Genomic DNA, 12,971 nt, shown 5'->3' on the forward strand with positions numbered 1-12,971 from the left:
ACTCTTTTTTATGTCTTTCTCTGATAGAATTTAAGCTACATGAGGTCAGGGCTGTTTATTTTTATATGCCTGTATTTAGCATAATACCTGACACTGATGCTTAATAAATGATTGTAGCTTGAACGATTGGTTTAAACATTTAATTTATGTGTCACAATATGTTCCTTTCTTCAGGAACCCTAACTGTATTTATGAGTTATTTTTATGATGTTTCTTGGTATCAGCATTTGCATTTGATGGAACTACCCAAGTCCCTAACAATATATCACACTTGCATCTGTTTTACCTAAATGTTTTACATGGACTGAATTTTTTAGAGAAACAAATCCCAGAGCTAGATGACTAATGGTGCAACTATTAGATTTCCTTCTTTCCACCCTGTACACTTTCCTTTACACTCTGTTCCTAATTTCATCATTTATATGCATCAACAATCGCTCTGGTTCAGAGGTGAAATTCCAAAATCTTCTAACTCTAAATTCAATATTTTCCACTAAACTATGTTGCTTTGGTTAAATCTTAGGTAAATGAAGCAAAACCTGTTGAATAATACATAAATTGCCTATGATTAAATAAAAAAGAGAATTTTATAAATGAACACAGCAATGGAAGGAATAAGTCTTATGGATAGTTAATGGCAGAAAAATGTTGAACAATTTAAGCATATTTTCTATGTTTAAAATTAGTTTCATAATAAGTGATTTAATTTTAAAAAAACAGCAAACACCACGCATTTATTCATCATAGTAGCAATTTTTGGTAGAAAGGAGATATAGAAGGTAGAGATATCCCCTTGTAACAATCAGTCAGGGAATTGGATGAATGTGATTTTCTTTCTTAGGACAATTTCTAAAAGCTGTCTTAGAAGAATTAGCCAGTTCATGAACTTACAAAAATTTCAGACCTGTTTTGAGAAGGACTGGATCACCTCAGAAGCAACCATTTTGAAATTTGCTTCTGTCTTTCATTTTCCCTTCTTATTGCCTTCCAGAACTATTAATTTCCATCCTTATGTAACCTTTTTCATCTGACTTCTCTGATCCTTTGTCAATGGTGAAAATCACACTTATAATTTGCTGATGGACACCTTATATCTAATTTGCAAATATTTTACATATACTTATATATGTACAGGTGGTTTCCTCAATTAAAATATAATTTCATTCTAGTTTACCTATCAGATATATCAGGAAGGGAAGAATTTATGACCAAACAAGGGATAGAGAGCAATTCAAAATGCAAAATGGATAATTTTTGATTATATTAAATTAAAAGGTTTTGCACAAACAAAACCAATACAGCCAAATTTACAAGAAAAGCAGAAAAGTGCAAAAAAATTTCTTTTGAGTGTCTCTCATAAAGGTCTCATTTCTCAAATATACAGAGAACTGAGTCAAATTTTTGGAATGTGAGTCATTCCCCAATTGATAAATGGCCAAAAGATATGAAAATGCAGTTTTCAGATGAAGAAATAAAAGGTATCTCTAATCATGTGAAAAAATGTTCTAAATTATAATTGATTAATCATTAATTAAAAGAACTCTGAGGTACTGCTTCATGGTGATGAAGTTGGCTAATATAACAGAAAAGGAAAATGATAAATTTTGAAGGGGACATGGAAAAATTGGTAAACTAATACACTGTTGGTGGAGTTGTGAACTGATCCAAGCACTCTGGAGAGCATTTTGGAAATATACCCAAACCTCTTAATACTATGTGTGCATACTGTTTGATCCACCAATACCACTACTAGGTCTGGATCCCAAAAAAGAACATAGAAAAGGAGGAAACGACCTATTTGTACAAAAAAGTATAGCTGTTCTTTTTGTGATTGTTTTTTCTTTTTGTCCAAAGAATTGGACATTGAGGGGTTAGCCATCCATTGGAGAAAGGCTGAACAAGTTGTGATATATGATTATTAAGGAATACTATTGTGGCATAAGAAATGACGAGCAATATGTTTTCAGAAAAATCTTGCAAGATGTAGATGAACTGATGCAAAGTGGAGTGAGCAGAAGCAGGAAAACAATGTATACAGAGAGTTAACGGTAATATTGTATGATGATCAACTTTAAATGATTTAACTGTTCTCAGCAATATAACGATCTAATACCATCCCAAAGGATTCATGATTAAAAGTGCTACTGACCCCCAGAGAAAGAATGGATGGAGTCTGAATGCAGATTGAAGCATACAATTTTTCACTTCCTTTATTTTTTTATGGGGATTTTTTTGATCTATGTTTTCTTTCACATGACTAATACAGAAATATATTTTGTATGATTGCACATATATAATCTATATCAAATTGCTCATCCTCTCAGGGAGGGAGGAGAGAAGGGAGGAAGGGAGAGAGAATTTGGAACTCAATTTTAAAAAATGAATGCTAAAATTGTTTTCACAAGAAATTGGGAAAGGAAAATATTATCCTAAATTTGAAAAAAAGAAAAATAATGCAATTTATCTCCCCTTTTTTGTTGCTTCCTTCTCTTCATATGTATATATATCTATATACATACACACACACACATATATATATGTATAATATGGTTGGATTTCTCTAATGCTAAGGTTGCCTTCCTTAAACTCATATTATATCCTATTGATACCCTCCTCCATGTAGCTGTGCCTTGAAAAAGTAGTCTGCAGGCAGTATCTTCACTTCCTTACCACCAATCTCTTGCAATCTGGCTTCAGTCACCACTACTTCCAAAACTACCTCTTTACAGGTCATTACAGTCCTCTTATTTAAAAAATCTTATTGCTTTTATGTGCTTTTGAAATCAATATTCATCTTTTTTTTCCCTTGAAGGCCTTTGACCCCGTCAAACTTTTCCTTGTAAACACTCTTTTCTTTAGCTTTGGAGGAAGCATGCCATTCTGGTTCTTATACGGCTCCAACGATACTTCTGTGACTGAAATCACTGCCCAACAACCACAAACACACATACAAATGTGTACGATAGGTTAGGATCTAAGAAGTCATATCTCCAATATCTCATATAAGAATCTATAAACCCAATACACTTATTGCTATCACTGAAATGACCTTTAAGTAGGATGCTTCTCCTTTCTCATTGTTTATAAAATAAAATTATTTTATTTACAGTCCATTTTGGAGTTCTGACTCCAAAATAATACTAACAAATCATCTCTATAACAAAAGATCATAAATTTAGAATCTTAAGGGTTCTTAGAGATTATGCAGATTATCTAGTCCATTCACTGACACTTTACAGCCTGTGGAGGGAACTGAGGGCTACAGGTAAGGAATGGTTCAAGGACTCTCAGGTAGTAAATAAAAGAGCAAGCATTCGAACTCAGATCATTTAACTCCAAATCCAGTACTTTCTCTATTACACAAAACTGTTACCTATCACACTTTCAGATTTGCAATGTACTTTTCTCACAACAACCCTGTGAAATGAGTTATACAAATACCATTATTCCTCTATTATAGACAAGGAAACTAAGACTCAGAAAGTTTAAAAGGCTTACCCAAGGTCACAAAAGTAAATGTGGGAGCCTGGTCTTATATCCAGGTTTTCTCACCCCAAATGGAGAATGATTTCCACTACAAAATATTGAAGCATATAGCAAAAATAATTTCATATTTAAGGCATTTTTGTTAACTCGACATAAGGATAATCTAAACACTTGTCATGTCCTATGTTATATTACAGTAGATGACAAAAAAAATATCAAAGAGTGGATACACTAGAATATTTATACTTGAGAGGAGGAAAGCTTGGATTCAAATCCAACTTCAGGCACTGATTAGCTATGACACCTAAGCAAACCACTTGATTTATATGAGCTTCATTTCCTTTATCTATAAAAGAGGGACAATACTAACAAACTCATTGCTGGTAGGAATTGTTTCATTCTTTGCTTTTGTATCCCAGCACCTAGAACAATATCTGGCATGCAGTAGGTGCTTAATAAATACTTGTAGATTGATTGATGTCTCACAGAATTGATGTGAGGATCAAATGTACACATAAAGTGCTTGCAAACTTTAAAATGTCATATAAACATCAACTAATATAATTATGGAACACATGATCTATATATTTCTTACCCGAAATAGTTCTGTGCTAAAATGTTTTAAATCCAGGTAAAAATTACCTTGAAATAAAGTAACATTAATAACCTATATTACTTAAATAGGAATTGTGGTGCTTCTCGTTAAATACTAAGAGACACAGAGAACAGACTCCAGATTTCATCATGGTGTACAGCTCTTCTACAGAAGATTTAAAGAGAGATGTAGATATGAACTGCATAGCATGAGAAACTGTGGAAAGATTCTGAGCAGTCTTGCTGGAGAAGTACATACAAATAAATATCCCTGAAGTATGAACACCTTTGCTACAGTAAGCATATTCTGTTGTATGATTCACGTATATTCCTGACTGTGCTTTTCTAAGGCTGAGAAGCCAGGATTAGTAGAAATCAGTTATCAGGAACCTTAGCACACAAAAAGATGAAAAATGACAGATAGAAATTGCTGCCACATGGGCCAACCCACAGAAACTTTTTAAAATAACTGAAGTCTCTATATGATCTGATGCTGAGAGAAAGGAGCAGAACTAGGAGAATTTTGGCCACAGCAATGACCACAGAGTGTGAGAGTATTTTCTGGTAGACTTGGAACTTCATTGCAATGCAAGGACTTAAAAAACCTCCCAATGGTCTTTTAATGCAAAATGCCTTCCACATCCAAAGAAAGAACTATGGAATTCAATCACAGAATGTAGCAGATCATTTTTGTGTGTGTATTATGTTTTGGTTTGTTAGATGATTTCTCCCATTTATTATAATTCTTCTACACAGTATGACTACAGTGAAAATGTATTTAATAAGAATGTATGTGTAGAACCTATATAAATTGTACACCATCTCAGGGGAGAGAGGCGGGAGGTAGGGGTGAGGGAGAGGAAAAAAAATCTAAGTTATATGGTAGTGATTGTAGAACACTGAAAATAAATAAAATTAATTTAAAAAATAATGGAAGTCTCTGGGAACACTCAATATCCTTTTGGGTCCCTGCTCAAAAGAAGCAACATGCTACAGTAAGAGAAAGAGTACTAAACTGATAGCTTGGATACTATGGTTTCCTAGTCCTGGTTCATTCATTAATTCACTCCACTACCAAAGACTGATCATGAGATCTCAGTATTTCTGGAACTCAAAAGGCCACTTGAGGATATTTTACCACAGTCTCCCCATTTTAGAAATGAGGGAACCTGAAATCAAGGTCAAACAGGCAGCAAGTGGCTGTCAGAATTTAAACCCAAGTCTTTTGACTCCAAATTCAATGATCTTTCTCCCCATCATGGGTCATCTCTTTCCTCATCTATAAAATCAGAGTTGAACGAGGTGGATTCTAAGATTCCTTTCAGCTCTAAATACTAAAAATATCTGAAAAAGCATTCATGTTAAAGAATAAATAACCAAAAGTCATTATCTCCTTTAATTCTTTTAAGTTCACATTTTTTTAAAGGGATCTGTTTATTCAGATGAATCTTTTATGGTAGAATATGTAGAGATGATATTTCTGGGAATTTTCTTGGGGTCCAGTACCTACTCTATACAATTCTCTTCTTCTCTCCCAAATTCAAAATGTAAGTCAACACCTTGGCATCCTACTTCTGCAAGGCTGGAAACCTCCTGAAGAGATTGTCATGGAAAACAATAATTCATAATCCAAGAGACTTAAATATAAATCATTATATTAAAAGCTGATTGTATGCAATGGAAATGAAATTTCATTAGGGAAGCTTCAGGGAGATAGTTTACAGGCAATATAGATAACTATTATAAGTATTTTATTTTTTTTTCCTTTTTGGCTTTATTTACATCCCTAATGTCCGCAACACTGATTCTATCAAATAGGTGCTTAATAATTATTTGATGAATTGAGACAATATGTAAGTTCGGGAAGTTTACAACATAGCACAAAGTGAATCTAAAAAGGATTTGTGATTGTGTAAGTATAGGGAACAACCTACATCAAGATAGAGCATAATAGTTTATAGCCCTTTAGTCTTTTAGAGATTTGCCAGAGGCCTTTAATGGTTGTTACTTAACCAGGGTTACACAACTAGAAAGCCTCAGAGGCAGGATGTGAACTCTCTTTCTAAATTCAAGTCCAACAAGTTGTCCAATAGGCCATAATGCCTCTAAAATATAACATAAACCCACAAAAATCATTCACAATCTTATACACTTGCAATAAGTATTTTTTAAATCACTAAAAAGTCATTCACAACAGAAACATTAAATATTTAGAGATTAAATTATCTAATTATTCAAATAAACTGTGTGAAGACAATTATAAAAGTATGCTACCCGAAACAACGGGGTATAATAGAAAATAGACTGATTTAAAGTTAGGGGTCTTAAGTTTGATTCATAGACACTTGATACTCCTGTTACTGAGAAAATCATTTCCCCAATTTGGGCCTCAGCTCCCTTACCTGTAAAATAAAGAGTCTAGAATATGCAATCTCCAAGAATCCTTCAGCTCTAAATCCTATGAAAGTCTAAATTTAAATACTTTCCATTAAGAAGTTACATAATTAATTATCACTTCCTCACCTTTAAATGTCTAGCTGCTTAACTGGAAGCTGCTTTTACTGAACACTATTGTTAGCTTAAATCTTTAATATTTCGTACACTATTTAAAGTTATGATCCAACCACAAGACAATGTTAAAAAATAAAATATGAAAATCAATGCTGACATCCCTATAATGCCGATTGGCTTTACAAATATGTTGTCTAACATTAACGTGACCATTGTTTTTAGATTATAAATTCCATGTTACTGATACTATCAACCCTGAATATTATTCTTCATTCAAAACTTACTATACTGAATTTAACTGCTTATCAAAGCACAGCAGATGAGACATTCAACATGTGATTGGTGGATTGCTAGTCTGACACTGTGTAGCTATTTGAGTACTGGAATCAATTCTGAGAACTTCCAGATGCAAAAGACACACAGAGAAAGAATACAATGAAGGCTAATGATGAAATTCTCAAGTCTGTGTCTTTTAGAAATTCCAGTTTTAATAATCATTTATTTAGTCAGTAAAAAGATACGTTTATTTCTCCCTGATTCTCTTCCTGTCTAAAATATAAAGAAAGTGACACACAAAACACTGACAATTTAGATATTAGAAACTGTCTTCCTGAGTCATTTCAGTTGAAATCTCTGAAGACAGTAGTACTGATGATATGATCAGTCCAATATGGGAAAATCTCCAAGTGTAGCTAAGAGTACCAGAGTCCTATGCATCTGTTAACAGTCATCACAGAAGGAAAGGAGAGGGTCTTCATTGCTGAGAATGTTCACAAAATCAATTCCTCTGCCATGGCTCTCTGTCAAACCTTTTTTTAAGGAAGACACTTCACTCAGTGTTTCATTCGCTAGAGAAAGAATAATGGGGTAAATGAGGTCTCATATTCTTAATACTAGAAAATTTAAGAATCCTGATGGTCTGGGGTAAAGTGACATCTAGTGTTCACCTAACATAATCCAAAAATGCTTTATCCAGGTGACTTAATAATGGAAAAAAAATGCGCTTGTTCAATAGGAATGCATAAATTCACAGAATGGTAGCATAGAAAGGGACCTTTTACAGCTGAGAAAATTATGAACTAAAGCAAGTAAGTTACTTACTCGAAGTCACACAGCTGGATGAGTTACACTAAGTATTTGATTCCTATTTGGTTTACTGTTCTTTCCACCATGACTTTTTAAAATAATTTTCCTATGGGTTTTGTTCTAAACAATCTTGAAAATCTTCTATCTCTCAGTCTTTAACATATATGTGCGTGTGTGTATGTGTGTGTGTGTGTTTGTGTGTATGTGTGTATAGAGAGAGAGACACACACAGACAGAGACAGAGAGAGACAGAGACAGAGAGACAGAGAAAGAGAGAAGCCTAACTAAAACAATTTTCAGAAAACAGAATCATGGAAGTGGAAATGAAAATATCTGAAGAAACTAATACTTACACAGTGCTAATCATGTGTTAGGAGTGTGATATAATAAGCATTTCCCAGGACTTTGGGAATCTGAGATCCCAAGCTGGAATTAATCCAATTCTAATTACTTTTACATTCTTTGTGAGAAAATTGTGTTTTGGGAGCATACCCTTTTAATAGATGATGATATTCTATAGAGAAAAGTGAATTATCTTCCACCTCTCTCTTGGGCTGCAATAGCTCTATAAAAAAATAACTTGAAGTAAAATAAACTTTTAAACTTTTCCACAGAAAATGCTTAATATATTTTAGTTTGAAATATACTCTATTTTGTTAATATTTCAAAATTTCTATGAAACATAAGCTGATTTTCTGCACTAGAACCTGCTAAAAATTTTCCCCATTGATTTGTTTTCCCCCATCTGTTAGAACAGAATATTTTGCCCTTTCCAAAAATAAGTGTACTTGCTGTGTTTTATTTGTGATGTCATGGCCATGATCAGAAATTCCACAGTTGAAATGAAAGATGAGTCAGCAAGGCTGAGGCACACATAATGAAAGCATGAAACGAATGATTAAGATTCTTGGGGAGATTAGGTGTTTAATTTACTGCTTATAATAATTCAACCTCTAAGGAGATGGTTAAGTGGTTATATTGCAAAATGTACATTTCAAATGACCTAGCATTCCCCCCCTCACCTTTCAATCTACAAATCCATCATATGAAACAGATCGTTATTGTCTCCCTCAGTCTGATGCTTCAAGCTTGCTAGACTGAAGTAGCATTGTTATTTAAAAACAGAAAGTGTGCTGTAAATACTAATCAATAGCAGAAAACACACAGTACACACTGTATTAATGGTTCACTGCAATGGGATTTTGTGATGTGAAGACAAGCAGATTTGATCATGTGTTAGCAGAGTGATATAATAAGCATTTTAATAATATTATGTATAATATAATAAACAACGAAATCTGAACTATAGGACTCTCTTAAATTGTAAAAAATAAGAGGCAATACTATAAATAGAACAAAAGGGAAAAACATAAAATCAACAAGTAAACACTCATGACATCCTCATAAAATTTGTCACATTCACATGGTCCTACAGAAGTTGTGAATATATCTCATATTACATAAAGTATCTGCTCTAGAAATGCAGTTTGGGTTAACTCATGTATTTGTGTTTTTAGAAGTTAATAAAAGATTTGAATTCTCCTTAACTAAAACCATTAAATATTATTGCAAATCATTAAGAAAACCACAGACTTGTGGATATTAAAATTGGTTTCTTTCCAACATTAATTAACCTTTGGCTAATCTTTTGGTCATCTGTTCTAAGAGAAATCAAACAGCACTCAGTAGCTTATACTATATTACCTTTCAAAAGATGAATATTATATATACATATATAAAATCAGTATATCTCCTCCCCCACACACACACATTGAAAAAGTAAAAGCTATATGCTATGTGATGAATCTTTATCTAAAATATAAACAAATAATTAGATAATGAAAGTGTAGCATATTTCACCAGTTTCATTTGAATGTCAATAAGGATCACAGCATATATTTCATTATTTTTTAAAATAAATTTATTAAATCTTAGACTTCTTACTTTCAATCTCCCATATGCCACCAGTCTGATATTTGGTCTCCAATACTGACACAAAGTTTCTTGTGATATAACCCATTTGTCATTTCATATACCAAACTGCTATTTGTCCTTTCAAACTGGTCTTAATTTAGTTGTGGTAACAATCTATATCTCAAGAATATATATTTAAATGCTATGTATTAGTCACCAAATTCAATACATTAAGGTAATCAATGGATTGATAAACCATTAGCATTCTGAAAAGTACTTGGAATAAATGTGACAGATTCATCTTCTATATTAACAATTTTCAAGAATTAAGTCATCAACTGGGTAAACGTGATACATTGTTCATAATTTCAAACCTATGTTAATATTAATGGTTTTGAAGAGCATTTGAGTTGCACCAGAATACTTTAAAGGGTCCCACAGATATACAAAGTATATAATCCTTAACCATTGCAGGTCATAATTTATAAATTTAAACAATCATTCAAAAGAAAATTTTTGGTTGTAGAACATTCATAATTCTATGAAAATTATAATTAAGAAGCCTATTATTTTGACAAAATTCATTTTAACATATGAAAAGCTTTGATTATAGACCCTGCCACAAATTGACAGGAAATTTCATTTTAAAAAAAGATACTTTTAATAAACTCATCTGAAGCTTAAGTTTAAGATTTACTAGCAATATTTCAACACAAGACAACTTTCATCTATGATTTTTGTGCCTTTAGAGTGAGAATCTTCATTTAGGAACCGAAGTACAATGAAAGTATAGATGCATTATCACAAAGGAGACAATTCAGTCACTTTTTTCCAAAGCCTATTGCCTTTTGGAACATCATTCAGCCATTCTGAGAAAGCTGGCAAAAGGTATTAATGGTTATACTGTTTTTAGTCTTTTGGTAGTGGTGGTAAAGGGGTGGGGGGAGGGCAGGGAAATGTGTATTTGAAGTAGTTGGCTCTAACTTCATCTGTATGAATACAAACATGCGTCCTGTTCTGAAAGCTTCTTGTGCCTAGTTGTAACCTGATGGGATGGTGTATACTCTCTCGTTCGTTCTTGTTCTCTCTGTCTCTCTCTCTGTCTCTCTGTCTCTGTCTCTCTCTCTGTCTCTGTGTCTCTCTCTCTGTCTCTGTGTCTCTCTCTCTCTCTCTCTCTCTCTCTCTCTCTCTCTCTCTCTCTCTCTCTCTCTCTCTCTCTCTCTCTCTCTCTCTGTCTCTCTGTCTCTCTCTGTCTCTCTCTCTCCCCCTCCCCCCCCCCCCTTTATGGTGATCAAGAACTTTTTCAACTGTGTGCACCATCTACAAACACTAGAAGTTTTGACTGAATGGCCTGGGGGCGGGGTGGATAGATGCTGTAGTGGACAGTGAGTAAGGATGAACCCCTGGCAAACGACAGACAGCTGAGGAGCTAGCTGTCAACTCAGATCAACCACTTACCTAAATTTACAGAAGTCCCCTATGCCACTGCTGTCTATTGGTGTAGAAGGACAAGATAAGAAGATTGAAGACGAGATTGGAGGGGGCAGGGGTGGGGGGAGGTGGAAGAGACATCTCCCTTACAATCTGGGACAGAAGCCCAAAGAAAAGCTGCACGTAAATCCTTAAATGCTCCTACTAGGAGGATGTGGGGAAGGGGGAAAGAGGATTTTCCTCACGTCCAGTTAAAGTAACTGCCCTGTCGTGCAAAACCCTCCACGCCACTTCTAAATAGATGGGTAAAAACAAGAAGTTCCTCTTAGAGTTAGAGATATGGGAGATGAAGGAAAAGGGAAGGAAGGAGAGTTGAGTCCCCCCCACGGCTTGGGCAGGAAGGACTTTTTCTCACAATCTGTTTGAGCTCCGTCCCAAGGGTGCCCCAAAGGCCCCCCACCCCCAGTCTCTGCTCTCTGCTCCTCCTCCTTGTGAGGAAAGTTATCCCGGGGTGCGAAAGGCAGTAGATGCAGCTGGATGGCCGCAGAAGCAGCATCTGAGACGCGCAATCCAGGGAGCGCCTCGTACTTACCCAAGTGGGGACCAGGAGGGTGACCGGGCGCTCACGCGGTGCGGGGGGTGGCTGCTTCTCCGCCACACTCATTTCCTCCCATGCAGCTCGGGTCCTCTGTGCGCGGTACTCGGCTGTATCGCTCCTTTATCAGGCATTGAATAATCCCAAAGTGGAGCGGGGGCAGCCGCGGGCTCAACCCAGCGCGGCGTCCCCGGCTCCGGGCTCGGCCACTGCTCGGCGCTTGTCAGTCCGTCAGTCAGTGGGTCCGTAGCTCACACCAGCTGGAGACGGGCGGTGGCGGCAGAGGCAGTGGCGATGGCAGATCTCAGCCAGGCCATGAGCTCAGCTCCGCACTCCCAATGAGAGCAGCTCAAGAGCAGGGGCCACGACACGCTCCCTGCACAAGGGGGCTCGAGAAAGGGAGGGGCGCCGAGCCAGGGAGGGGAACGAATGAACGCTGCTTCTCACCAGGTTGGGCGCTTTGAAGGAAAGCGATTAACAAATTCGAAAGGGAGGACAGCTGTAAGTTCAGTTTGCTCCTTCAGTTGGCTCTGTGTGCTGCTGTCTCCTTTCCACTCAGCCTTTTAGTCCGCGTAGACCCCGCAGTTTCTTACAGCCATCTCGCCACCAAGAGCGGCTACATTTCTGCTTTTACCCATGGGTTTTTCCCCATGCCGCCCCTCTTCCACCCTGGGAAAATGTTTCACACCCTTTGAACTACTTTTCAAAAGGATAAAGATACTTTGTTGCACACTGAATCATATTCCAGCGTCTGGCCCACGTTAAGGTTTATTATCATTTCACCTCCATCCTAGGAAAACTATCTTATTCTGTCTTTTTAGTGTATAAATGGAGCTGCCATCTCTCCCTTGCAAAGTACTAAGTGCTCCCCAGATTTCATTCACTGGAGTTCCTACAATTTGCACCTGCTGGTCTTGGCCCTCTGCCTCTCCTTCCATTGCCTGGCAAGCATTGGCTCAGGTTTTTTGGGGTTTTTTTTTTTTTCCATCCTTCTTCTTTGATGGGTGGTGCTTTTCTCACTTCCATTTATGTGATCCGCCCCCCCCCCCCCAATAAAATAAGAGTCTCAGAAAAACAGCATTTAGTGAACACATGTTGTCCCTGACTTATTCAGCACCTCACCTGAAACAAATCTCATAGAATTGCAGAGTTGGAAGAGAATCCTTGAATCATAAGATTTGGAACTGGAAAAGACCATCTATACCTTGTTTTACAGAGGAGAAACTGAGGACCAAACAGAGGCAGCAATTTGCCCAAAGTCTCACCAGTAGTAAATAGCAAAGCCAGAATTCCAAACCAGGTCATCTTAAAAAATAAATTCAATATTCTTCCCATTTCCACTGGACATCTATTC

The 12,971-nt window shown here is 36.2% G+C and overlaps 1 protein-coding gene across 4 annotated transcripts in view; it reads right to left on the bottom strand.

Annotated features, from left to right (window-relative positions):
- The window catches only part of SNTG2 (syntrophin gamma 2), a 668,997-nt gene extending 656,704 nt beyond the window's left edge, over positions 1-12,293 (bottom strand). For all 4 annotated transcript variants that reach the window (XM_072634327.1, XM_072634328.1, XM_072634326.1 and 1 more), the window contains exon 1: positions 11,615-12,293. Coding sequence is in view for 3 of the 4 variants with exons in the window: in XM_072634328.1 (XP_072490429.1) it covers positions 11,615-11,686 (72 nt within the window). In the remaining variant the exon portion in view is untranslated. The remainder of the gene's footprint in view (positions 1-11,614) is intronic.
- Positions 12,294-12,971: the final 678 nt, after the last annotated feature.

Source organism: Notamacropus eugenii, chromosome 1, assembly GCF_028372415.1.
Source record: "Notamacropus eugenii isolate mMacEug1 chromosome 1, mMacEug1.pri_v2, whole genome shotgun sequence".
In the NCBI taxonomy this organism is placed as follows: Eukaryota; Metazoa; Chordata; class Mammalia; order Diprotodontia; family Macropodidae; genus Notamacropus; species Notamacropus eugenii.